We start from the raw sequence: 27,576 nt of genomic DNA, 5'->3' as shown, positions 1-27,576 counted from the left end.
GGCTTGTAGTAGTCATCCTATTGTTCCTACTAGGTAAAGCTTTAAAAAGGTGATTTGCTGCTCTTGAGAGGGGTTGCTCTTTCAGATAATTTGTTAAATAATGGCAAAGTTACTCTATCAGTCAGTGAGGTATGTGTTTTTGTCTTAAGCAGAAATTTAGGACTAGATCATTAATTAATTTTCTCATTCCTTGGATTTCCCATGAGAGAATGGGTAGGCCACTTGTCTGTGGTTCAAGAGGAAGTCTCTTGCAGGCTGCTTTCGGGGAGACATTCAGGGAACATCCACTAGGCTCTCCCCTGGGTCCTCCCTCCTGCCTGAGATCTAGATCCTGGGCTTATGCACGGTTGCCCCCTAGCAGTGGCCCATTAAAGACCACTTGGATTCTACATGGCCACAGAAATGAGGGTTTTTCTTGATATTGGTGCCAGACATCACTCTTAAAAAACTCACACCCTATACTTTATGGGCCAGGCCCTGTTCTTTGAGCTGTGTTCATTAGTTAGCCTAAAGAAGTGTCTGTGCATAAAAGGCAGGGATGCAGGGGATAAATAAGCATGTGAGCTCTCCAGGCAGCTAGGGAGGGAAGGTGATGAGAATGGGTCTGTCTCCATAGCTGCTCATCTTGAAGGTTACAAGCTTATGAGACTAGACCAGGGCTTTCCCTGTGTGTGACGCCACCTTGGGTCAAGCGTGCATATCATCTCCCACCTATGACTTGAGTGTGACTCCTCTGTGTGGCCCTGTTCCCAGAAAAGTCCATCAAACGATGAACAGTGCCTTCATGGAAACAAAGACTGACTGCCGCTCAGGCTTTCCATATCAGACCAAACTCAGGTAAGTTTCCACCCCTGTCCTCTTAAGTGTTTTGCCTGTCAGGATCTCTATCAATCAGCCATCAATCATTTTTTGAAGAACAGCTTTCTGCGCCCAAAGATACATAAAGCAGGCATTTCTCACCCTCCAGGACAATAGGGACGTGGTCAGAACCTTCCTACTAAGGCTACCACATCTGCCCAGATGTGCTGGCTAGACTCCACAAAGGCCCCCGACTGAGCACTGCTCATTAAGTGGCCACAGCTCCTGGGTGGGATGATGGAGGAGATCCCATGCTGACAGAGGTGCAAGAGTGTGAGGACTAGTAGTTCTCACTTAAAGAATAAAGCCACAGCTCTCCAGAAATCCTTTGGAACCAAAAAGACATAAAATACTCACATGTGTCAAATAGGTAAAGTCTAGGCTGGTTCAACAACTCCATCAAGAGTGTTAACTCAGTGTATGGGTGAGTGTTCTTCACAGGCTTCTCTGATTGGTGAGACCACATCTAAAGCACCACCATCAATGCATCCAGAGGCAAACAGTCTAGGGAGACCAAGACATGGTCAAAAGTGAAGCTGGAAGAACTTAGCATAAATATAAGCACTTTCGAACAAGCACCGGAAGGCTGCATTGTGGATGTCCTCCCCATAACTCGAGGAACTCAAAAGATGACTGACTGGCCATCACGCATGAGGTAGAAAAGCTTTCCAAGTTTACTAGCTCTGTGCGTTGAGACAATTCCAGTAAAGCAGACCACCACCTTCTCACCTCAACCCTTAGGAGCTCATCCCACCTGCCTCATCAGTTGAGAGGCAATATTCTGAATAGTTAGAAGACAGGTTTGGGATTCAAACAAACCTGCCTGGGTTCAAATCCCAGCTTTACCACTCAGCGTTCAGTAAACCCAAGTCCTCTCTAGTTACAAGATTCCACATTTTTCTTTTTCCCCTTAAGGCAAGAATACCAGTTGGGAAAGGCATTCCTACATAGCAACCAATGAAAATGCTGAAGCCTAAGCAGATAAGTACTTTGCCCTAAAAGCTTATTATCTCACCTATGGGGAAAAAAATAATTTTTGGGGGTGAAAAGGAAAACAATACACAGGTGTCAAACAAGGGTCAGTTCTAGGTGACAATACATACTGCTTTCTTGATTTTTCAGATTTCTACCATAAAAAAATGAAATTTATGCTCAAAAAATAGTTAAGATTTTTAATAAAGCAAATCATTTTACAGTAAGGGACAAGTGGAATCTTTCTGGAATTTAATAAACTTAGCCATTGCAAGTATTTGGATTCCCAGGTTTCCTGATTGCAGAAAGCAGGGATGACTGCAAACGGCCAGGGAGTAATTAGCTCTCGGTTTCTTTTCCTTTGATTCATTTACAATGGAATATTTGCATGTTTCCTCCAAGGACGCTGCACCTTCTTGCTGGCTAAGACATCCAGGTCAGAGCAGATTCGGGCACGTGTGGAGGCAGGCTGGATGATGTCGTCCACAAACCCTGGTGAAGCACAGAAACGGAAGTAGATCATCTGCATCCTCAGATGATGCCGCCCCCCAGTCTCGTGCTCAGCTGGGCACCGTCTCTGGGCCAACAGTGTGAGTAGGGCCCAACTTGATGAAAGACAGGCTGGGCCCTGTGAACTCTCCCCTGTACCCCTTGTTCCTCTGGCAGATCCTCAACTTCCAGCCTTGGGACACTTGGCAAGAAAAGAAAAATGTGACCCCTCACTGCCAAGATGAATTCAATAGGAAATAAAATTAAGAAAATACACTTGTATTTTCCAAAACGGCTACAATTCCTCCCATCCCTGTACACACATCCTTCTGCAATGTGACTTTGCCACTTCTCCCAGCAAGAAGTGGGTTCTGTTCCTTTACCTGGCCAACCGAATGTGGCAAAACTAACACTATGTAACTTCCAAATCTAGGCCTCAAACTTCCCCTCTCTCTTGCTGCCTTCAGGATGCCACGTAAAGAAGCATGGACTAGCCTCCTCAACAGCAAGAAACCAAGTGGAGAGGAAGTCTAGCTGATGGCCAGTACCAATCATGTATGTGAGGCCACTTTGGACTATCCAGCCCCAGTCAAGCCACCAGATGACTATAGTTGCATGACTGATCCCAGGGAAGACCAGCTGAGCCCAGATCAAATCACTGACTCCCAGCACCATAGGCAAAAGAAAAAAAAAAATGTGGTTGTTTTAAGCCACTGTTTTGGGGGTGGAGTTTTAAAGAGTACTAGGTAACTGGAACAACACTAAGAAATTCAGCCATTTCAGCAATGTTGTTTTGATCCTGGTTACCAAAGCAGCCTATACAGGCCCCATTGTCCTTAAGTGATGACTGCCCAGGGACAACCCCAACCCTCACCAGTCTCCAGATTCAACTCTAAGGGCAAAAGGCAGTTATGTGAGACTTTTGGAAGTAAAAGAATGAGCAAGTAACCCAACAAATGAGTAAAGCACCATCCCCATCACAGTTCCTACCTCTCACTGCTGCAGGAAAAGGGTTGGCAAACTTCTTGATATACTCTGCTTGAGCAGCTTCCACATTCTCATGCCCTTTGAAGATGATCTCCACAGCACCCTGCCATGAGAGGAGTTCATGATCTTCCCTGGAGGTCCCAACTTGGGCAGACCTCCCTCAACTCCTTACTGCTGTCTGTGGTTGTGAACTTCTTGGCAAATCAAAGTGTACTGGATAGAAGTGCCAGCTCTGGGGGCCAGAGCATAGAGGCGGGCACTGCCTGGAGTCAACCCTCGTGATTCCAGGGACTGTGTGATGATGGGACACAGCTGTGGCCCCAGTGACAGGCAGCCCAGGCAAAGCCAGTAGCTTGTCTCCCCAGATTCCAACCTACCCTCTTCCATTGCACTTATCCTTGGTTGCAGCCAAGATGTTTGGCCTATTTTCCACTGTTAGATCCATGTCTCCTGCATCAAGGGGAAGTAAAATGCTGTTTTCCTTTTTCATTATCCTGAGCCCTGAGTACATAAACTCAGTGGCCAGAGAAGGACAGACTGAACTGCAAATGTAGAAGTATGGGGGACTGAAAGATGGGCCTTCTCCTGACCCCTAAAAGTCAGCTCAGGAAGACCCAACAAGTTATCTGGTTCAACTCCAATAGCTATTCCAAAGCAGACAGGAGTAGGGAATAGGCTGGTCAATGGGAAAGTACCTTGCTCAAAGTCACTAGGGTCACAACTACAGTTCAGCTTCTATGGGCTGAAAGTAGCTCTGGGGCCCTCCCTGGGAGACGATGGGGTTGGGGGGATGTCCAATCCTCCCAAAAGCTAGTTCAGCTGATTCAACCCTTTCCCCTTTACTAACAATCTCAAAACCCAGTCTAGGCCCCTCCCACCCTGAGCATGAAGATACTAGCATGTGCCCAAAGTGAGAGTGCAGGACAGGAGGCAGAGCTGGCCCTGGAGCCCCAGAAGGGAGACTTGCCAAGGTCTAGGCCCTAATGCCCTGGAGTCCTGGCTCATCCCGGGGGCCCTGGCTCCTCTCCAACATTTCGCAGCTGTGCTTTGAGCTCCTGCTGGAAGAGTGCTGGACCCAGGACAAAGGAAAGCTGGAGGTCCTTACCTTTGCTCCCATAACTGCAATCTCTGCTGTGGGCCAGGCATAGTTAGTGTCACCACAAAGGTGCTTGGAGCTCATGACATCATACGCACCACCATAAGCCTAGAACAGACCCAAATGCTGAATGTTAGAGCCTGAGTCAACCAGATCATGTCCCTGAAAGACCCCAGGAAGCCAAATGAAATGAGGACAAAAAGCAAGAAGAGCCCTCTTGGGCTACTGAAAGCCCAGTGTCCGGGAAGCTAGGGAGCCAGAACAGAGAATACATGGGTGCAGCCCAGCAGCCTTTCAGTTAATGTCCATTGTCTTTCCCAGCTTTTTCCCAGCTGCTTTCAGTTCCCAGAGATGACCACGGACATCTCTGCAGCGTGCGTCTGCAGAGCTGTAAATGCCGTCCTCAAGAGATCTTTTTCAGCCCTCCAACAACAGCCATGCTGCTGGGAGTGAGTGGGCTCTCAGCCTCCAACGTGAGTTCCTCACCTTCCTGGTGATGACTGTGACTTTGGGCACAGTTGCCTCAGCAAATGCGTAGAGAAGCTTGGCGCCGTGCCGGATGATGCCCCCGTATTCCTGGGCTGTGCCTAGGTCATGAGGAAGAGTTACTAGATACCACAAAAGTCCTCACAAGGTTTGCCTGCCACTCTCAGCTGTGGGGTCTTCCCCTGCTCCCCAAAGGGCCAGGGAAGGGCCACCCCTCACACAGCCCCATCTTCTAGACCAGAACATGGAGAAATCACAAATCCTCAGGGAATTTTGCAAGATCTCCAAATAAAGTGTGTGCCTCACTGGGCAAAAACACTGCTCCTGGCTCCTACCTCTGTTGGTGACTTACCAGGCAGAAAGCCAGGGACGTCAACAAAAGTGATGAGTGGAATATTGAATGCATCACAGAATCGGACAAAGCGAGCTCCTTTCACAGAGGAATTAATATCCAAGCATCCTAGAAAGAGAGATTATCCATGCTGAGCTTCTGGGCAATACCCAGTTCCACCCACAATGGAAATGTGTCCCCAGCAACCATCCAGAACTGGTATCTATGGAGGCACCAAGTCTCCTCATCAGAGAATGGTAAAGAAGAACCCTTGCACTCCAGCAAAGTCAGCGAAGACAGGAGAAGCCACCTGACACTGGCCAAAGAGGGTCCCGGAGTAGCCTCAGCCCCAGAGACTCTCTTGCTGGGAGCACAGGCAGTGCAGGCAACCAGGCTCTGCCACATAAACTGAAGGACTGCTGCCACCTAAGGCACAGCCTGGCTTACCCTGGTGGAACCAGTAGTGGGAAGTATCATTCAGAAGCTAGCCTTGGAGAGTTCCCATAGCTTAGAATCAGATTCTGGCTCCATCAGTTATACCTATGTACCCCTGGGCAATGACTTCACCTTTCTGAGTCTGAGGTTCCTCACCTACAAAGTAGGGAGATTATCACCTCCTACCATAGTTGTAAGGATTAAGGGAGATGGTATCTGTAAAGTGACACAGAGTAAAGAGCTCAATTACTAGTAAATCTCCCTTCCTAAAACAGTTCCCAACATACATACTCTATGAGGTCAGCATTACCCTGATACCAGAATGAGATACGGACATTATAAGAGAAGAATGTAGACCAAACTCCCTCATGAACATACATGCAAAAATTCTTAGGATATTATCAAATCAAATCCAGCAATATATAAAACCACTCAAGCATCATGACCAAGTGGGATTTATCCCTAGAATTCAAGGTTGATTTAACATGTGAAAACTAAGGAAATTATCAAATAAAGGAGAAAAACCCTATGGTCATCCCAATAGATATAGAGAAAACATCTGACAAAATTCAATATGTATTATTAATTAAAAACTAGTAGTAAACTAGTAGTATGATGGAACTTCAACTAGCTGATAAAGAGTATTTACAAAAAAACTTATATACACATGGATCAGAAGAATACATAAATCTCAAAAATGACCTGTTTCAGTGCTGTCCAAAAGAACTTTCTATGATGATGGAAATGTCCTCTGGCTGTGTTATTTGATGGCAGCCACTAGCCACATGTGGCTATTGAGCACTTGAAATATGGCTAGTAAACTGAGAAACTAAGTTTCTAGTTGTATTTAACGGTATTTACTTATACTATTTTAGCTGTTTAATAGCTAGGTATACTAGACAGATCTATATTTTTAAGCAATTCCTATCAGCATCATAGGAGGTTCTTGTGTAGAAACTGATAAGAAGATTCTAAAATTCATATGGTAATACAAAGGAGAAAAACATAGTCAAAACAGTATAAAAAAAGAACAAAATTGGAAGACTCACACTACCTGACTCTAGACTGACTGACAAAGCGGGGTTCCGCAACCTTGGCGCTATCTACATCTTGGACTGGATAATTCTTTGTTGTGGCAGTTTGTCTTGTGTGTATGGGATGTTTAGTAGCATCTCTGGCCCCCACCCACTAGATGCCAGCAGCACGCCCCCACCATCTCCACCTGTGACAACTAAAAATGTTTCCAACATTGCCAAATGTCCCCAGGATACCAAAATTTCCCTAGGTTGAGAACCAGTGCAAACTATAAAGCTAGAGCAATCAAGGCAGTATGGCACAAGTATAAAGGTAGACAAAAACAACAAGGAAACCGGATGGATTGTGAAGAAATATATCCACACAACTAATTTTAGACCAGGCACCAAAACAATTCAATGTGGAAAGGAAGTCTTTTTAATAAATGGTGATGGAACAATTAAATATCTGCATGGAAAAAAATGAATGTAGACTCCTGTTCACTCTATAAGCTGTACACAATGGATCATATATCTTAAAACTCAGACTACAGAGCTCCTAGAAAATAACATAGGACTATCTTTGCAATCTTTTAGTAAGCAAAGATTTCTTGGACAGGGCACAAAAAGCTCTAATCACATGTAAAAACATCAATAAATGGGACCATCAAATTTTTAAAATAATATGAGTCAAAAGACACCATTAATTAATCAAATAGGCAAGTCACTGACCAGGAAAAAATATCTGCAATACACATATCTGACAAAGGACTCATGTAAAATATATAAAGAAGCCTAGAAATCAAGAACAAAAAGATAAATTCAAAAAACAAAAAAATAGGCAAAACTTCCCTCTTGACAAATGCATTTCTGAGATGATAGAAATGTCCTATATCTTGTATTGGTTGGTGATTACAAGGTTGTAGACAACCGTCAAATTGTCAAAACCCATCAAAATGAGCAGTTAAAAGCTGTACATTCTATTGTGTGTAAATTATAACTCAACAAAAAAAAAATGTTTTAAATCCCCCCTCCTCCCTCTCTATTCAAAGTCTATGTTAATGACCTGACATAAAGAATCTGAGTGAGAGGGCCCAGAATGAAGACAATTCTCAAGTAAGAAACTGCAAAAAGTACAAAGAGCCTAGAATAAAAATCAAACAGGAAAAAAAAGATGAGCAGTGACAACCAAAACAAAACGCAACCATTAGGGAAATGAACAGAGTCAGAATCGGAAAACCTGTGGCTCTGAGCTGCCGTGGAGTGGGCCCCAGGTCAGGGGCTTGGCCTTATCAGGCCGTCCTAGGCCTCTCAGAGCACCTGGCACCCAGAGCGCCTGACGAGCCCAAGCTAATTCCTACAAGGAAAAGACAAGAACCAGAACGGAGGCCTCCTCTGTGAGCCTCTGAGGATGCCTTTTAGTAACAGGGAAAGAACAAGTCAATGAAATGAATGAGGCTTTCTTCAAAAAAGCAATGATCTACTGAACTTCCATACCTTGCCACTCCATAAACATCACAAGAATTACCGAGTCAAGAAAGAGGGAAATCAAGGAACCACAATGGAACCAAGTATTCAGACTCCAGCCGGCCCTGGGGTGGACCCCTGACAGAGACATCGTAGTATTTGTAGATAAAGTTCCCAGGACAAGCCAGCAGCTTCTTAAAAATTGGTGGGCTTGTGAAAGTTAACTTCTGCTGCAGGGCCCCAGAACCTGCAGATGCAGTCACGGGGCAAGAAAGATCTCCCAGCAGACACAGCAATCACGTGAAGCCCTCCAGGAGGAACTGAAGGGCTAAGTGGACGGCTGAGAATGGATGGTAGGAACAAAATGCATTTTCAGTACATGTAAATTCCTAAACACTGTTTCTAAAAAACAAAATGGTGGAGTACACAGCTCCAAGCTCCTGTCTTCCAAAACAAGCATTAAAAACAAGCAGACACTGTCAGAACCAATTCTGTCAAAACTCTGGAAAAGGCAAAGGTTTTTAAACTGAAAGCTGAATCAAGAAAAAGCCAACTTAAAAACAGCATAAAATCTTTGTGGCATTTTCAGTGACACTTGCCCCACAGTCCCCCTGGTTCTAGAGGGAGCAAAGAGGACCTCAGTCACAAATTACCATGCAGGTCTGTTCTAACTTGTCTGGGAGCTACCTGAAAGATTGACTCAAGGCTTTCATCTCTGTTTCGCTTACCTTGGAACTCACCTAGGCCAGAAAAGTGGCAGGTATTGCTCAAAAACACCATAAGGCAAAGGAACAACCTGCAGACAGCTGGGGCAAAGGATTACAGCTGAGACCTAAGGCCCAGGAGGAAGAAAGCCAGGGAGAGAGTTTCTTTGGGAAATTAGGGCATTCAAGAGCACCTATGCACACAGAGGATTTTAGAAAGAAACAGGCATGCCTAGGACCAGATGAACGCTCAGAAAAGACCTGAGAGGGGGTTGAAATTAGAAAATACCTTGAGACGAATGAAAATGAAGACACAACATTACAAAACAAAAGACCTGAGAGATCTTAAGTTTTAACCGTGGGCTGATGGCTAAACTCAGTTTAAGTCAGGCTAAATGTTGAAGGAGAGCCCCAGCACAGAGCCAACTCACAAACACTAGGAGATGTATTTTGTTGTTTCTCTGCCTTAGCACCTGGTGTTTAAGGAAATCTGTCAAAACACTAGCTGGACACAGGCTAAGGAACAGACTTCAGTGACCACACAACAAGGAATACAGTCTCTGCAAAAATAGTTGGGCAAAGTCATTGACAAAAGGACTACTACAGCATTCAATAACCAAAAAAACAACAAATCCTGGAAAAAGGGGAGAATGATTCCAGAGTTACCACATTACAATATTCAAATATCCAGTTTTCAACAAAAAACAAGGCATACAAAGAAACCTGAAAGTATAGCCATTCAAATGAACAAAATAAATTGACAGAATCAGTCCATGAGGAAGCCCAGATATTGAACTTACTAGACAAAGATTTTAAAACAACCATCATAAATATGCTCAAAGAGGTAAAGGGAAACATGAACAAAGAACTAAAAAATCAGGAAAACAACATATGAACAAAATGAGATTATCAACAAAGAGAGAAATTATGAAAAGGAACCAAACAAAAATTCTGGGGCTGAAAAGTAGAATAACTAAAATGAAAAATTCACTTCAAGGGCTCAACAGCAGATTTGAGCACAGAAGAAAGGATCAGGAAACATGAAGATAAGATTCTTTAAATTAGCCGGTCTGAGGAACAGAAATAAAAGAAAAAATGAAGTGAATAGAGACTGAGGGCCACATGGAATACCATCAAGTGAACCAATATACACAGCACAGCAGCACCAGACAGAGAGAAGAGTGGGAGGGGGCATTTGAGACATGTGAAGAAACAATAACCAAAAACTTCCCAAATTTGATGTAAAACAGAAAACAACAAATTCAAGAAACTCTTAACTCCAAGTAGGATAAACTCAAACAGACTCACAGTGAGACACATTATAGTCAAACCATCAAAAAACAAAGACAGAATCTTGAAAGTAGCAAGAGAGAGGAGACTCATCACATCGCCAGGTTCTCAGTAAGTTTACCGACTGATTTCTCAGCAGAAACCGCGAAGGCCGGATGGGGCGACATATTCAAAGTGCTGAAAGAATACAACTGTCAACCATGAGCTCTATATTTGGCAAACTGTCCTTCAAAAACGAGAGACAACAAGACCTTCCTAGATAAATAAAAGCTGAGGAGCTCATTACCACTGGGCCTGCCCTACAAGAAATGGTCAAGGGAGTCTTTCCGGTTAAAATGAAAGGACACCAGACAGTATGGCAAAGCTGTATGAAGAATTAAAGATCTCCAAGAAAGGGAAGTACATGGGGAAATATAAAAGCCAGTACTATTTTATTTCTGGTTTGTAACACCACTTTTTACTTTTTACATGATTTAAAAAACAAACGCAGCCCAGAAAGGTTCACTGGTGAATTCTACAAAACATTTAAAAAAGAAATTATACCAAGTCTCTGCAGTCTCTTCCAGAAGCCGAGGGGACACTTCCTAACTCATTCTGAGGCCAGCATTACCCTAATATCAAACCCAGACAAAGACACTACAAGAAAAGAAAACTACAGACCAATGTCCCTCATGAACACAGAGGTAAGAACCCTCAACAAGATATTAGCAAATTAAATCCAAGAATGTATAAAAATAATTAGACACCACTTTCAAGTGGAATTTATCCCAGGCATGCAAGGCTGATTCAACATTTGAAAACCAGTTCATGTAACCCATTACATCAACAGGCGAAATAAGAAAAATCACATGAACATATCAACAGACATAGAAAAAGCATTCACAAAATCCAATACCCACTCATGATAAAAACTCTCAGCAAACTAGGAATACAAAGGAACTTTCTCAACTTGATAAGAACATCTATACAAAACCTACAGCTAACATCACACGAAATTGTGAAAAACTAGAAGCTTTCCCACTAAGATCAGGCACAAGGCAAGACTGTCCTCTCTCACCACTGCTTTTCAAAACTGTACAAGAAGGAAGTCTTAGCTAATACAATAAAATAAGAAAAGAAAGTATATAAAAGGAAGAAAGAAATCAAACTGTCTTTGTTCACAGATGATATAACTACCTATTAGGAAATCCTGAAAATTGACCCAAAAAGCTGCTGGAACTAATAAGTAATTATAGCAAGGTTACAGGATACAAATACACAAAAGTTGACTCCTTTCCCACACACCAGCAACGAGTTTAAAACTAAAAACACAACACCATTCACACTAGCACACCTTCCAAAAAGAAGAAATATGTAGGCATAAATCTAACAAACACATGGAAGATCTGTATGAGGAAAACTACAAAACTCTGATGAAAGAAACTAAAGAACTAAATAAATGGAGAGATATTCCATGTTCATGGGGAGGAAGACTCAATATCATCAAGAGATCAGTTCCTTCCAGTTTGATCTTTAGATTTAATGCAACTCCAATAAAAATCCCAACAAGTTATTTTGTAGATATCAACAAACTGATTCCAAAGTTCACATGGTAAGGCAAAAGATCCAGAAGAGCCAACACAATATTAAAGAAGAACAAAGTTGGAGGACTGACAATACCCTATTACAAGGCTTACCATAAAGCTACAGTAATCAAGACGGTGTGGTATTGGCAAAAGAACAAACAGATCAATGGAACAGAATACAGATCCCAGAAATAAGCCCACATAAATATAATTAACTGATCTTTGACATAGGAGCAAAGGCAATATAATGAAAGATAGCCTTTTCAACAAATAGTGCTGGAACAACTGGACATCCACAAGTAAAAAAGGTCGTTTAGACACAGACCTTACACCTTTCATAGAAATTAATTTAAAATGGATCCACATGGCCAGCCCAGTGGCGCAGCCATTAAGTTCACACGTTCCGTGTCAGCAGCCCAGGGTTCACCAGTTCAGATCCCCGCTGTGGACACGGCACCACTTGGCAAGCCATGCTGTGGTAGGCATCCCACATATAAAGTAGAGGAAGATGGGCACAGATGTGAGCTCAGGGCCGGTCTTCCTCAGCCAAAAAAAAAAAAAAAAGAGGAGGCTTGGCAGCAGATGTTAGCTCAGGGCTAATCTTCCTCCAAAAAAAAAAAAAAAAAGTAAAATGGATCCACAGATAACAGGAGAAAACCTAGGTGACCCCGGGTATGGCAATAACTTTCTGGAAACACTACCAAAGGCATTATCCATGAAAGAAACACCAGACTTCATTAAAATTAAAAACTTCTGCTCGGTGAAACACACTGTCTAGAGAATGAGAAGACGACCACAGACTGGTAGAAAATATTTGCAAAGTACACATCTGATAAAGGACTCCTATCTAACATATAAAAAGAACTCTTAAAACTCAACAATAAGAAAACAAACAACCCAATTAAAAAATGGACAAAAGACCTGAACAGATACCTCACCAAAGGAAACATACAGATGGCAAATAAGTATATGAAAAGAAGCTCCACATCATATGTCATCAGGGAGATGCAAATTAAAACAACCATGAGATACCACTATACACCTATTAGAACGGCCAAAATCAAGAACACTGACAACATCAAATGCTGACAAGGATATGGAGCAATAGGAACTCTCATTCATTGCTGTTGAGAATGCAAAACGGCACAGCCACCCTGGAAGACAGTTTGGTGGTTTCTTACAAACTAAACGTACTCTTACCGTGTGAGCCAGCAATCGCACTCCTCAGTATCTACCCAGATGAGTTGAAAACTTTTGTCCACACAAAAACCTGCACACAGACGTTTTTAGCAGCTTTATTCATAACTGCCAAAACTTGGAAGCAACCAAGGTGTCCTTCAGGAGGTGAACAAATAAATGAACTGTGGGCCACCCAGAAAATGTAATATTAATCAACGCTAAAAAGAAATGAGTTATCAAGCCATGAAAAGACATGGAGAAAACTTAACTGCATATTACTAAGTGGAAGAAGCTGATCTGAAAATGCTACTTACTCTGTGATTCCAAATATATGACATTCTGGAAAAGGTGAAACTACGGGAACCGTAAAAAGATCAGTGGTTGCCAGGGATTATCAGGGGTAAGACCCTGGAGGGAGGGATGAATACATGGAGCACAAAGGATTTTTAGGGCAGTGAAACCATTTTGCATGATGCTGCAATGGTAGATACATATCATTGTATGTTTATGAAAACCCAAAGAATATATAACATCAAGAGTGAACCCTAATGTAAACTTAGGGACTTTGGGTGAGAATGATGTGTCAGTGTACATTCATCAATTGTAACAAATGTACTACTCTGGTTCAGGATACTGTCAGTGGAGTAGCTGTGCATGTGTGAGAGCAGGGTGTATATAAGAGTTCTCTGTAGTTTCCACTCAATTTTACTGTGAACCTAAAAATCTCTAAAAAATAAAGTTTATTTAAGGAAAAAAAGGATTATATACCATGTTGTTGTTAGTGCCATCAAGTCAATTCCAACTCCTAGCAACCCCGTGCACAGCAGAAGGGAATCCTGCCCCGTCTTTTTGCACCATCCTCTCACCTTCCGGTGCTCTATCAGAAAATGCTCCACTACTATTCACAGGGTTTTCATAGCCAATTTTTTTGGAAGTGGGAGGTCAGGTCTTTCTTCCCCATGTTAGTCTGGAAGCTCTGCTGAAACCTGTCCACCATGGGTGACCCAGCTGGGTTTGAAATACTGTTGGCACAGCTTTCAGCATCATAGCAACATGCAGCCTTCCACAGTACGACAATCAACAGATCAGTGGTCTGGTTCCCTGAGCAGAAAACAAACCTGGGCCTCAGCAGTGAGAGTGCTGAATCTTAACCACTAGACCACCAGGGCTGGCTTATATACCATGGCCAAGTGAGATACAGCCCAGGAATGCAAAGGTGGTTCAACATACAAAAATCAATCTGTGTAATAGAACACATTAATAGAACAAAGGACAAAAACTACACGATCATCTCAGATGATACAGAAAAAGCATTCAACAAAATCTATCACCCTTTCATGATAAAACAGTCAGAAAACTAGGAACAGAAGGAAATTTCCTCAATATAATGAAGGGCCTATGAAAAACCCACAGTGAACATCATACACAATGGTAAAAGACAAAGTTTTCCCCCTAAGATCAAGAACAGGACAAGGATGCCCGCTTTCACCGTTGCTATTCAACATTGTGCTGGAAGTTCTAGCCAGAGCAACTAGACAAGAAAAAAATAATAAAAGACACCCAAATTGGAAAGAAAGAAGTAAACCTACATTTGCAGAAAACATGATCCTATATATAGAAAATCCCAAAGAATCCATAAGAAAGCTACTAAAGCTAATAAATGAATTCAGCAAAAATGCAGGTTACAAGATCAACAGACAAACTCAGTTGCAGAGCTGTCTTCCTACACACTAATAATGAACGATCCAGAGAGGCAACTGAGAAAGCAATTCCATGTACAATAGTGTCTAAAAAAATAAAACTCTTAGGAGTAAATTTAACTAAGAGGTAGAAGACTTGTACACTAAAAAACTACAAAGCACTGCTGAAAGAAATGGAAGAAGACCAAGATAAACGGAAAGACATCTGCGTCCAAGGGTTGGAAGACTTAATGTTGCTAAGATGTCAACTCTACCTAAAGTGACCTGCAGAGTCAGTGCAAGCCCTGCCAAGACTCCAACAGCATGCTTCGGCATAAATAGAAAAGCCAATACTCAAATTCATGTGGAATTGCAAGGGGCCCCAAACAGCCAAAACAATCTCAAAAATGAAGAATATGAAAAGACTCAGATTTCCAAATATTAAAACTTACTACAAAGCAACAGTAATCAAAACAGTGTGGTACCAGCATATGGATAAACATATAGACCAAAGGAGTAGTACTGAGAGTCCAGAAATAAACATACACATCTGTAGCCCACTGATTTTCAACAAGGATGCCACTCCATTCAATCAGGAAAGCATATTCTATTCAACAAATGGTGCTGGGATAACTGAATTTCCACATACAAAAGAATTAAGTTGGATCCCTAACTCATACCGTATATAAAAATTAATTCAAAATTGAGCAAATCTAAATGTAAAAGCTAAAAGCAGGGGGGCCAGACCCATGGTCAAGTGGTTAAGTTCACGTGCTCTGCTCTGGCGGCCCAGGGTTTTGCCAGTTCGGATTCTGGACGCAGACATGGCACCGCTCATCAGGCCATGCAGAGGCAGCATCCCACATGCCACAACTAGAAGGACCCACAAATAAAATATACAACTATGTACCAGGGGGATTTGGGGAGAAAAAGCAGGGAAAAAAAAACAAAGAAGATTGGCAACAGTTGTTAGCTCAGGTGCCAATCAAAAACAAAAAGGTAAAAGCATAAAATTCCTAAAAGAAAACAAAGGGGGAAAGCTTCATGACACTGGATTTGGCAATATATTCTTAGATATGACTCCAAAAGCACAAGCAACTGAAAAAGAAAAAGGAGACAGAAATTGAACTTCAAATTTTAAAACTTCTGTGCATCAAATGGCTTTATCAAGAAAGAGAAAAGACAATCCACAGAATGGAAGAAAATATTTGTAAATCATATATCTGATAAGCGTTTAATATCCTGAATATATAAAGAACTCCTACAACTAAACAACAAAAAACCCAAATAATTAAAAACAGGCAAAAGACTTGAAAAGACATTTCTCCAAAGATATACAAATGGCCAATAAGCACATGAAATGAAAAGATGCTCAACATCACTAATCATTAAGGAAATGTAAATAAAAACCACAATGAGACAATATTTCACACCCATTAGGATGGTTATTATCAAAACATATTAGAAAATAACAAGTGTTGGAGAGAGTGTAAAGAAACTGGAACCCTTGTGCATTGCCGGTGGGAAAGTAAAATGCTGCAGCCGCTGTGGAAAACAGTAGTGTTTCCTCAAAAAATTGAACATAAAATTACCATATGACTCAGTAATTCCACTCCTAGGTATATAAACAAAAGAAGTGAAAACAAGGATTCAAACAGATACTTGTACACCAAAGTTCACTGCAGCATTATCACCAACAGCCAAAAAGTGGAAACAACCCGAGTGTCCATCGATGGATGAATGATTATACAAAATGTGGTATAGACATGCAATGGAACATTAATCAGCCATGAAAAAGTTAAAATGAAGTTCTGATACATGCCACACTATGGATGAACCTTGAAAACATTATTCTAAGTGAAATAAGCCAGACACAAAAGGACAAATATTCCACTTATATGGAATATCTAGAATAGGTAAATTCACAAAGACAGAGCAGATTTAGATTACCAAGGGCTGGGGGTAGGGGAGAAAGGGAGTCTCTATTTGGGGTTATTTGAAAAATTCTTGGAAACAGATAGTGGTAGTGGTTGCATACAGTGTGAATGTAATCAATGCCACTGCGTTACATACTTAAAAATGGTTAAAATGACAAATCTTATGTTACATATATTTTACCACAATAAAAAATATTTTTAACAAACTTTTTCTAGTAAAAATTGCCACGGTAGAGATAAAAGATGAGGCTGGGTCAATAAGGGAGGGCATATTCATCCTACACAGGGATTCAAGACAAACCTAAGGAGGGAAGTAGTGAGGAGGCAAGCAGGGTCCACAGTCCCCACCCCATCCAGAGCACAGCCACAGAAGAGTTCCCACCCTGGCTGTGACTCGGAACGGTCAAATCAGCAGAAAGCTGTGGGGTGCAGACACAGCAAGATGCTGTCAACTTGTCACGCACCAACTATGTACCTGGCACCTTCAGAGGCACTGGAGACAAACTGTGAATAAGACACACATGCCTGTCCTCATGGAGCTTGAAGTTTGGTGGGCGAGTCATAAATCTTAACTGGGGGGACAGAAAGCAGACCTCTGAAAAGTGAAGACCTTATAAGATGAGGAGGAAAGTTATCCATAAACTCTTAAAAAATAGGGAAGTACGAAAGAAGCATTTTGAAAAATTAACGTTAAGAGACAAAGGAGCTTTTACAACAAGATCTATTTGAGGGTCTTCTGCTGGCCTTGGAAGGCCACGTCTGAGAAAAAGGCAGAGGTGGACACCCTGGCCCAGGCCACAACCCGAGGTTCACAAGTAAGAGCTTCTCCCTCCTACCTGAAGCCACCTTAGGCTGGTTGCCAACAATTCCAACAGTCCTCCCGTTCATTCTTGCAAAGCCAACAACGATGTTCTTGGCATAATTGGGCATGATCTCAAAAAATTCTCGCTCATCAACAACCTGCAGGGATAAATTTAGTCCTGAGCTCAAAATGATAAAGAACAAGATAGAACTATGTCACAGAATTACAGACATTTAGATTACAGAATTACAGGGCTGGACAGCCCCCGCTGCACCACAGCCTCTCCAAGGAAGCAAGACAGCCGGCAGCGAGGCAGCACCCCCTCCTTGCTGGAGGAGAAAACTCTCCTGCGCTCTCCCAGAGGAGGACAAACCAGTGCTCCCTTGTTTAAAGGTTCTACTTGAATTTGACATTATTTATCACATTTTTCTACTTTAGTTCAAATCATTTCAAATTTACATAAAAATTTCCCCAAAAGTCATACCAAAAAAATGTATGGGGGCCGGCCTGGGAGCCTAGTGGTTAAGTTCACATGCTCCCCTTTGGGGTCTCAGGGTTCACAAGTTCGGATCCCAGACACGGACCTACAAACCGCTCACTAGGCCATGCTGTGGCAGCATCCCACATACAAAATAGAGGAAGACTGGCACGGATGTTAGCTCAGGGCCAATCCTCCTCACCAAAAATAAAATTTATATATCATTCACCCACATTCCCCATTTATTAACATTTTACCACATAAGCTTCATCGTTCCCTCTCCTTCCTTCCCTCCCTGCCTAGCCCCCTTCTCACTCAATCTCTCTACAAATATGTGTGTATGTAAACATATATTCTTTCTCTCTACGTATCTATATACACACACACACACACAACTTTTTTCCTGAACCATTTGAGAGTGAGTTACAGACATGACACCTCTTTACCTCTAAGTTCCTTGGTGTGTATCTCCTGAGATCAAGGACATTCTCTTATATAACTGCAGTGACATTATCAAAATCAGGAAATTAACATTAATACTATTATCTATTATGAAACCTTATTTAATTATATAAGACCTTATTTATTATTTAGTCATTCTAATATCAGCCTTTATAGCAACACAGATCTGGTCCTAGACTCTGACCCAAGATCACGTGGTGTTTGTAATGGTCCAGTCTCATGAGCCTGCTTTAATTCTTTCCCCTCGGTCTTTGTCTTTCACGATCATCACATCTTTCTCCAGACGGGTTGTCTGCCATCTATTTGGGTTTGTTTCTTCGTGTTTCATTTCAGGTTAAGCATTTTTGGCAGAGTCTCACAGAGGAGGCCCTCTCAGTGAATCACACCGAAAGGCACATGATGTCAATCTGTCCATTAATGGTGGTGATGCACGCCAGGCTTCTCCTCTGTAGATTTAGTATTTTTTTATTTGTAATTAATAAGTATTTTGTGGGGAAATATTTTGAAACTATATACAAATCCTATTCTTCATGAAACTTTCACCCACTAGTTTAACATTCATTGATGATTCTTGCCTGACCCAATTACTGCCTCAATAGCTGCCAAATGGTGATTTCTCTAACTCCATGTTTCCTCCATTTACTAGTCACATTCTACCATCAGAAAGGTCTTTGCCGTTCTCATTTACTTATCTGTATCACCCATAAGTATAAACTTAGGGATTCTTGTTTGTAGATTGTACTTTTTTACCATCACTATTTATTTTATGTTTAAATTGTCCCATATTTGCCAGGGAGAGCTCATTCAAGGTGGCTCCTACACCTTTTTTATATTTCTCTGTCATTCTTTGAGCACTATCTCACACGCTGGAATTGCCTTACTTCCAGGTTCACTTTTTATTTTTTCCTGCCTCAAGACTAGAATCAGCCATTTCTCCAAGGGGCCCAGTTCCTTTTAGGGGTAATGGGTATGGGTATGGGTGTGGGTGGTTGTGGGTCAGCTTCTAAGAAGCCGTCTCAGAGGACAGAGCTAGGAAATCCAGACAGACACACACACACACACTTATTTCTAAAAGTGGTATGAAAATCATGAGTTCATTCTGATAACTCCAATTCTAGTGAATTCAACTACAGGATACATTCTAGTTTTCCCCTTTCCATATTCGTAACTCCTTTTTCCTACAGTGGACATCTGACTCCCATTATCCTCAAAATGTATTTATTTATTTATTCAATTCTCAAACACAGAGAAAACAGTTTCAGAATTGCTAACCATATGAATGCAACAAAACAAATCTAACTAAAATTCAGTATTTCTTTACAACTATTTGTGATTAGACTAAAGGTATATAGTCAAGATACTGTGTTCAAAAGTTATTCATTTGAGACACAGATTCGTTTCACTTCATTTTAAAGGTTTTCCCTCAGTCTTTTCCTTAATACGTATGCTTATTAATACAGTTTAACACTGTCACTCCCCAACCCTTCCACTCATCTTGTTAATCTCATTATTTTCTGATTTATCTTTCTTGTGCGTGTTGAAGAAAGGAGCAGATACATTCATATCTTTTTAATCCCCCCTTCTATCTTAGATGGAAAGTAACATACTACGGATACTCTTTTGCACTTTGGGTTTCTTCACTTAACAATATCTCCTGGGAATCACTATGAATATCAGATCACCGAGATCTCCCTCGCTCTTTTCCACTTCTGCATAGTACTCTACTGGAGGCACCAAAGTTTATTTAATAATCTGCTATATGTTATTTACATTATTTTAAAACTTACATTCAAGCTGTTTAGAATATTTTGTAATTGCAAATAACAACTTAACAGTAACCTTGTGCATCTACAATTTCATATGGTGGAAAGCGTATCTTCAGGGTAAATTCCTAGAAGTGGGACTGCTGGTTCAAAGTGTAAATGCTTATTCAGTCTTAGATATTACCATATTCTCTACCAGCTATTTATGAGAGCATCTGTTTCCCCCACAAACTCACCAATGGAAAGTGTTTAAGCTTTTTATTTTTTTGCCAATCTGATAATTCAACGTAATTTTAATCTGCATTTCTACCATTATGAGTAAAACTGAGCAACTTTCCATATGTTTAAGGTCCATTTTATATTTTTGTGAGTCATCTCTTCATGTTTTTTGCCTACTTTTCTATCAGTTTTGGTCTTTATTCCCTCAATTTTTAAGAATTCTTTATATATTAGAGATATTAGTTCTTTGTGATATGTTGCAAATATTTTCTCCCAGTTTGTTCGTTGTCTTTTGACTTTGTTTCGTTTTTTGCTATGCAGTGTGGAATTTTTTAATTTCTTACATAGTCAAATTTCTCTTTTTTTTTTTTTTTTGACTGAAACTGGATTTTGAGCCATGTTCAAAGTCCTTTCTTTCCCTCCCCCTACAGTTACAGAGAAACTCGTCTGCTTCCTTTAAGGCTTACATGGATTCACTTATTATATTTAGCTCTCTGGTTGAGTTGTAGTTTATTTTTGTATATGTTATAAAGCAGAGATCTAATTTTATATTTTCCTAACCCAGCAATCCAGCTGTCCAGTACCATTTATTAAGAAGCTAATCTTTGCCCCTGGAATTTGAGATAATACCTTTATCATACGTACCTGAATTCTATATGTACTTGAATCTACTTCTAGCTTTTCTATTCTATTCCACTGATCTATTCATGTGCCAGTGCCACGCTGTTTTAACTACAGTATGCTTTAATATATGGTATAGCCATAGCTTTTCTTTTGTGGTATATTCCTAGCTATTCTTGAACTTTTATTGTTCTATATGAATTTTTTTTTTCACTTAAGAGAAACTTTTAGTCTTTTTTTTTTTTTTTAAGATTGGCACCTGAGCTAACAACTGTTGCCAATCTTCTTTTTTTTCCTTCTGCTTTTTCTCCCCAAATCCCCCAAGTACATAGTTGTGTATTTTTAGTTGTGGGTCCTTCTAGTTGTGGCATGTGGGATGCCGCCTCAACGTGACCTAATGAGTGATGCCATGTCCGTGCCCAGGATCGGAACCGGTGAAACCCTGGGCCACTGAAGCAGAGCGTGAGAACTTAACCACTCGGCCACAGGGCTGGCCCCCACTTTTAGTCTTTTTTAAAGCAATCTAGTTTAAAAACAAGTTAAGGCTAACCCACATAAACTTTTGTATAAATCCGTCTAGTTCTACTTTTAAAATTTTGTGTGAGATCGCCTTAAATGTATAAACTAACTTAGGAAGAACTGATATTTTTCTGATGTTAACCCAATATTCAGGAACAAGGAATGTCTCTCCATTTATTCAAGTCTACTTTTGTGTTTTTCAGAAGTTTCTAAATGTGTCCCATAAGTTTATTACTTAGATATTTTATCTTCTTTGTTGCTATATAAAAGAAGTTCTTACGCTACCATATATAATTGGTTATTGTCTGTGCACATGAAGATTTTCTATGTATTAATTTCATATCTTGTTCCCTAATTATTCAGTTTTATCATGCATTCTCTAGCATTTTTAGCATACTACGTCATCTACAAACATAGCTTAACTTGGTTTCCGAGGCTTTTGCCTCCAGTTGATCCTCTTCTTGTCTAACTGCATTGGCTAATACCTCCAGTACAATGTTAAACAATAGTGGCGACAGTGGATATCCTTGCCTTGTTCCTGATCTTAATTGGACTAAGTCTTTCCTTACTAAGATGCTGGGTTTTAAAAAGGTATATACTAAATTGTATCATGTTAAAGTATTCATCAATTCCTATTTTCTTGAGTGTTCCTATCAGGAATGGGTGTTGAACTTTTGTAAAACCTTTTGCAGGATCTACGAAAATAATCATATGATCTCACTTATATCTATTAATATAGTATACTACTAGATTTCCTAAAACAAACCTCACATTCCTACAATAGATTCCACTTGGTCATGTGTATAATTCTAACATGGTGGTGGAGTCTGTTAGCTAACATTTATTTGCATCAACATTGGTAAGTAATATTAATCTGAAATCTTTTTAAATTCTGTCTTTATCAGGTTCAGCTATCAATGTCATACTTGCTTCATAAAGAGAATTCGGAAGGGGGTTGTTTTGTTTGTTTTACTGTATATGCTCTGAAACATTTTATGTAGCATTATGATCCTTTTGTCTCTGAAGGTTTCACAGAATTCCCACGTGAAACTATGTGGGCCTAGCGCTTTTTTGGTGAAGTAATTCCTTCTATGGAATTTGGTCCACTTAAGCTTATCTCTAATGCGGTCAATTTCTCGTAAAATGTCTTTTCCAAACAAATCATTCATTTCATCTGATCTTTTATGATTTTTAAATTTCTTCTATTTCTATGGTTGTTCTCCCTTTTCACTTCATATTTGTATCTGTGATTCCTTTTTTTTTTTTTTTTAGTTAGCTACTGGTTACTCTATTTCATTAATTAAAGCTACTATTTTTCTATTTCCTAAATCATAAAATTTCTGTTCTTATCCTCATTAAATCCTTTCTTGTGATTTCTTTTAGAATATTTTTTTCCTGGCTTTCTGAGATGGGAATTTAGTTTACTTTCCTTCTCTCATTTTTATTAAGCACTTAAGGCTATAAATTTTTCCTCTGTTCATTGTTTTAAAGCATTCCATAGATTTTGATATGTAGGGTTTTCATTATCTTTTTTCTTTTAGAATTTTGTTATTTTGGCTTATGTTTTCTCCTTTCATCCAAGAATTGTTTAATAGAAGATGTATTTCCAAGTGAGACATTGCTTTTGTTTTCGTTGTTGCTATAAATTTCTAGCTTTGATCAGTGTTGTTAGTAACATTTTTGCTTTATGGAATTTAACAACGCTTTCTTACCTAACATATATGATCAACTTTTGTGAATGCTCTATGTAGAATGGAGAGTAAGATTTAGTGCCTGTTACCAGGCTGTAAGGTCTGAAACAGATCCATAAGATTTCTACCTATCTACCTATTATGTGAGGTCTCCTATATCTTATTTTGGTCCATCTGACTTTCCTTGTACTAATTATGGTGTGTTTAAGTCTATTATTTGTTTCTACCTGTGTCTCTGTGGATATCCTATAGTTTCTGCTTTATAAAAATGATAGTTGGATTATTTAAGGCATAGATCTTTTATTGTAATCTGTGGCTTTTAGCATTTGAAAATGTCTTTCCTTGTCACAATGCTTGAATTTTACGTTGTCTAATATTAAGATCACAAATATTGCTAGGCTGTTTCCATTCTCCTGGTATACCTTTGCCCATCCCTTATGTTTAACCTTTCAGATTGATTTTAAGTGTCATATACCATATATAGTTGGTCTTGCTTCATGATGCAAACTGGACATCTTTTTCTTTTAATAAATGAGATATGCGATTTTAATAAGTTAAGCCATTTGTATTTATTGGTGCAAGAGACATTTTTGGTTTTCCTTATTTTTTAATAATTACTTTATGTACCATGTTATATTTGGTATCTATGTGATGTGTTTTATACCGATATTTACGAAGGTTTATATTTTTGGTCTAGTGGCTACCTTTGTAATTATACCTTTTTAAAAATGCCCTTAGTCTGTTCCCTTATTTAACATCTTATTAACTGGGTTGTCTATTTTTATGATACCTGTAGGCTCACAACAATCAGTGAACTCCTGCTTTACTCTTTACCTGTTCCTTCTCCTCTCATCTTTCAGTTGCATTTTTTCTGCAACTAAAATGGCATTTATACATTGTTCTCCAGCCTTGCTGTAGTCTTAGAATTATAATTAAATAAGCACCATCCATCCTTTTGCTGAAATTCCTCCAGTCATCTCTTGGTTGAATGAAGCTCATCCTCTAATAGATACAAGAAGAGCCTGGAAACACAGAATTCCCTCAGTTCTTGCATATTTAAAACTGTTTTCTTTAGTCTTAATACACGACTGAGTCTCCTGAAGTGCTTTTCCACTGTTGCCTTGTTCTGCATGTTGCTTTTGAGAAGTCTGATGCTACTCTAAGTCTCTTATCCTTGTAAGTAATTTAATCTTTTTCCTTCCAGGTCCCAAGGATTTTTTCTTAATTTTAAAAATGTAATTGTTATATGTGGACATTTACTCCAGTTGGATCATTCTAGGTCAATTTTCCCAGGTGCTCAGTGGTCTCTTTCATTATGTAGATCTCGGCCTTAACTTTATTTCTGAAATGCTTTCTTGGATTAGTTTTAAATAGTCTGTTCCTGGTTTTTCTTCTTCAGACACTCCAATTATATGTACATTTGGTCTTCTTTGCCTGGCTTCCATTTTAGTCACTTTTTTCCAATATTTACCTTTTTCTTTATCTTCATTTTCTTGGTTATTTTCCCCATTTTCTTCAATGTTCCTTATTAAATTTGACTCAAATATATTCTCCCGAGTACTTTGTAATTTTGTCTTAATTTCTGATATGTGACTTTGTCGCCCCGCCACCATTTTAATTCAATCAGCTCTAAATTTACTTCTTCCTATTTTACTCCCCTTCTGTCACTGGTTTCTGAACTCAGGATTTTCATAACCTCAAATGCTTATTGGAGGCGACTGAACTCAGACTGCCGTGTCATCATCTGCTTCATGATTGACTTGCACAGTGAAGAGAATTTTGTCAACTGAAGTTTTTAATTCTCATTTTTGGTTTTCTTCCTTAGTAGTTATATATAAACTACTTGTATCTCGGCCCTTTGGATGGCGTGGCAGTCTGGGATGACAAACAAGAATGTCAATTTGAGAGTGCCCTCTTCTGTCAGCACAGCAACGTGAAGTTTAGTTAACGGGTGTCTTGATTTTAGGGAGAGTGGTAGGGGACGCAGCACGTCCTTCAATTTTTTTGGTTTTTGTCTTACAGACAGATAAGTTTACCTCTTGCTTCATTTTTCCTTCACTTCACTATTTCCAAAGGTGCCTCTCCCTTCCATTTTACTCTTTTTTCTCCCCAGAAGCAATGCCTTTGCATGACTGCCTTCTTTATTCCTGGGCACTATTAAAAACTCCCTTCCCTGAGGTCACTGCTTTACCTAACAGGACTCTTTTCCAGTATTTTCACTCTTACAGTGAACGTTCTCTCCCTGAGAGTGATTTCGTCTAAGTTTCCTTACGTTCCTTCTGTGCAGTTTCTCAACGCTCCCTCTAGCTCTCCACAGACTTGGAGCGAACTCAGCCCACCAGAAAGCGGTCTTTATTGTTCTACTTACTGTTATCTGAAGTTCGTAGTTTCCTGTCTTCCAGTTATGCCAAAGGCAAGGGAATGGTAGCTGTGTTCTTATCAACCTATACAGTTTTTGGAAGATGTGTACAGTTTTGGATTTAGGAGACCACCATTACCTTGACTACCCAGAAATCTTTTTTTACAATTTTAAATAGTCATACTGACCAAATTCCATTGCTGGGACCTGATCCAATGGATATGGTCGCAAAAATATACTAATATGCACACAGAGCTGTTTATCATGGCACTGCCTGTAAGAGTAAAAACCATAAAGGATCTAAATGTCCATCATAAGGATAACGTTTAAATAACATTCCATCCACACAGTGGAGTACTATACAGTCACTGCAATGAACAAAGTAAACCCACATGCCATGATAGGAAAAGGAAAGTGAAAAAAGAGCAAGGTGAAAAAGTGTGTATAATACAATCTTTTTTGAGTTAAATTAACTCAAAATATCAATATATATATGGAAATACATTTGGCATATAAATAAATTTTTTTTTCTGGAAAGATACACAAGAAATTTAATAGTGGTTACCTCTAGGAAATAAGACTGATAGGAAGATAGAGAGATCTGCATTTTGCTTTATGTTTCTGTACTTAAAAAGTTCTTTCTTATGTACATATTAGTTGCTTTTATTTAAAAAGCATTAAGAGAGTGTAGCAGAGACTGCTAAGTATCCACCAAGAATCCAGCTTCCACTTCTACCACTGTAACAGAAATGATGGGCAAATGGCTATCATATTTCCTAGTCTACCCCCTGCAGTTAGATATGGCTATTTGACTACATTTCTACAATGGACTTAATTAAATACAATATTAAAAATGAAAGAGGGGCCGGCCCCATGGCCGAGTGGTTAAGTTCACATACTCTGCTTCAGCGGCCCAGGGTTTCACACGGACATGGCACCACTCGTCAGGCCACATTGAGGCAGTGTCCCACATGCCACAACTAGAAGGACCCACAAATAAAATATACAACTATGTACTGGAGGGATTTGGGGAGAAAAAGCAGAAAAAAAAAAGAAGAAGATTGGCAACAGTTGTTAGCTCAGGTGCCAATCTTTAACAAAAAATAAATAAATAAAATATATGTATTAAACTTGTAGCTCAAAAGCTTGAGGGGGGAAAAAGGGAGAAAAACTGAAAGAAAGCAGAAAAGAAATTAATAAATATAAAAGCATAAAATACTGAACTTTAAAAAAATAAAGTGAAAAAGTTGACTCTGAAATACATCAATATAACCTATCAAGAAAACATAAAACAAGAAATGTCAGAGGAGAAAACCACAATAGACTTCACTAATCTAAGAGTACTGTGAACAACCCTATGCAGATAAAACAAAAGCCTGGAAGAAATAGATAATTTATAGGAAAAAAAATACATACTTTACCAAAACTGACTCCAGCAAAGATAAAGTTTAAAGAGATATATTAACATTAAAGAACAGAGGAAGTTGTCAAAAAGCCATTGCTCCCCACCTCCCAAAAAAGCAATAAGTCCTGACAAGTTCACAGGAGAATTTCTACCAAATCTTTAAAAAGCAGATAATCTCAGAGCTATATTAAATTGTTCCACAGCACAGAAAAAGAAAGAAAACTTACAAATTCTCTTTATGGTACTTTATGAAGTGAATTGTGTCCCCGCCAAAATTCACAAGTTGAAGCTAGGCCAATGTGACTATATTTGGAGACAAGGCCTTTAAGGAGATAATTAAAGTTAAATGAGGTCACAAGGGTGGGGCCCTAATCTGATAGGACACATTGTCCTTATAAGAGGAAGAGACACCAGAGATGGCTCTTTCCTTGTGCACCCAAAAGAAAAGCCACATCAAGACACAGCAAGGAGGCAGCCGTCTGCAAAGCAGGGAGGGAGGTCTCAGCAGAAACAACCCCGCTGGCACCTTGATCCTGGACTTCTAGACTCCAGCACGATGAGAAAAATTAATTCCTGTTGTTTAATCCACTCAGTCTGTGGTATTGTGTTATGGCGGCCGAGCAGACTAACGCATGAAAGAAGCACAACGCTGATACCAAAATCCAATCTAAAAATACCCCCCAAAAAATTAGCCAATATCACACAATATTGATGCAAACATTCAAAATAAAACATTAAAAAAATATAACAAGTAGGCTTTACTTCAAGA

The 27,576-nt window shown here is 39.7% G+C and overlaps 1 protein-coding gene across 1 annotated transcript in view; it reads right to left on the bottom strand.

Moving 5' to 3' along the window:
- Nucleotides 1-2,016: 2,016 nt before the first annotated feature.
- Nucleotides 2,017-27,576, bottom strand: part of PCCB (propionyl-CoA carboxylase subunit beta) — a 73,813-nt gene continuing 48,253 nt past the window's right edge. The window contains exons 10-15 of the mRNA XM_008536059.2: nt 17,325-17,448; nt 5,241-5,348; nt 4,889-4,989; nt 4,412-4,510; nt 3,310-3,409; nt 2,017-2,322 (exon numbers count right to left, since the gene is read on the bottom strand). Coding sequence (XP_008534281.2) covers nt 2,201-2,322; nt 3,310-3,409; nt 4,412-4,510; nt 4,889-4,989; nt 5,241-5,348; nt 17,325-17,448 — 654 coding nt within the window. The 3' untranslated portion in view covers nt 2,017-2,200. The remainder of the gene's footprint in view (nt 2,323-3,309; nt 3,410-4,411; nt 4,511-4,888; nt 4,990-5,240; nt 5,349-17,324; nt 17,449-27,576) is intronic.

This window comes from Equus przewalskii, chromosome 15, assembly GCF_037783145.1.
Source record: "Equus przewalskii isolate Varuska chromosome 15, EquPr2, whole genome shotgun sequence".
Lineage (NCBI taxonomy): Eukaryota > Metazoa > Chordata > Mammalia > Perissodactyla > Equidae > Equus > Equus przewalskii.
The sequence above is the reverse complement of the archived record's forward strand: the minus strand, read 5'-3'. Positions and strand labels throughout refer to the sequence as shown.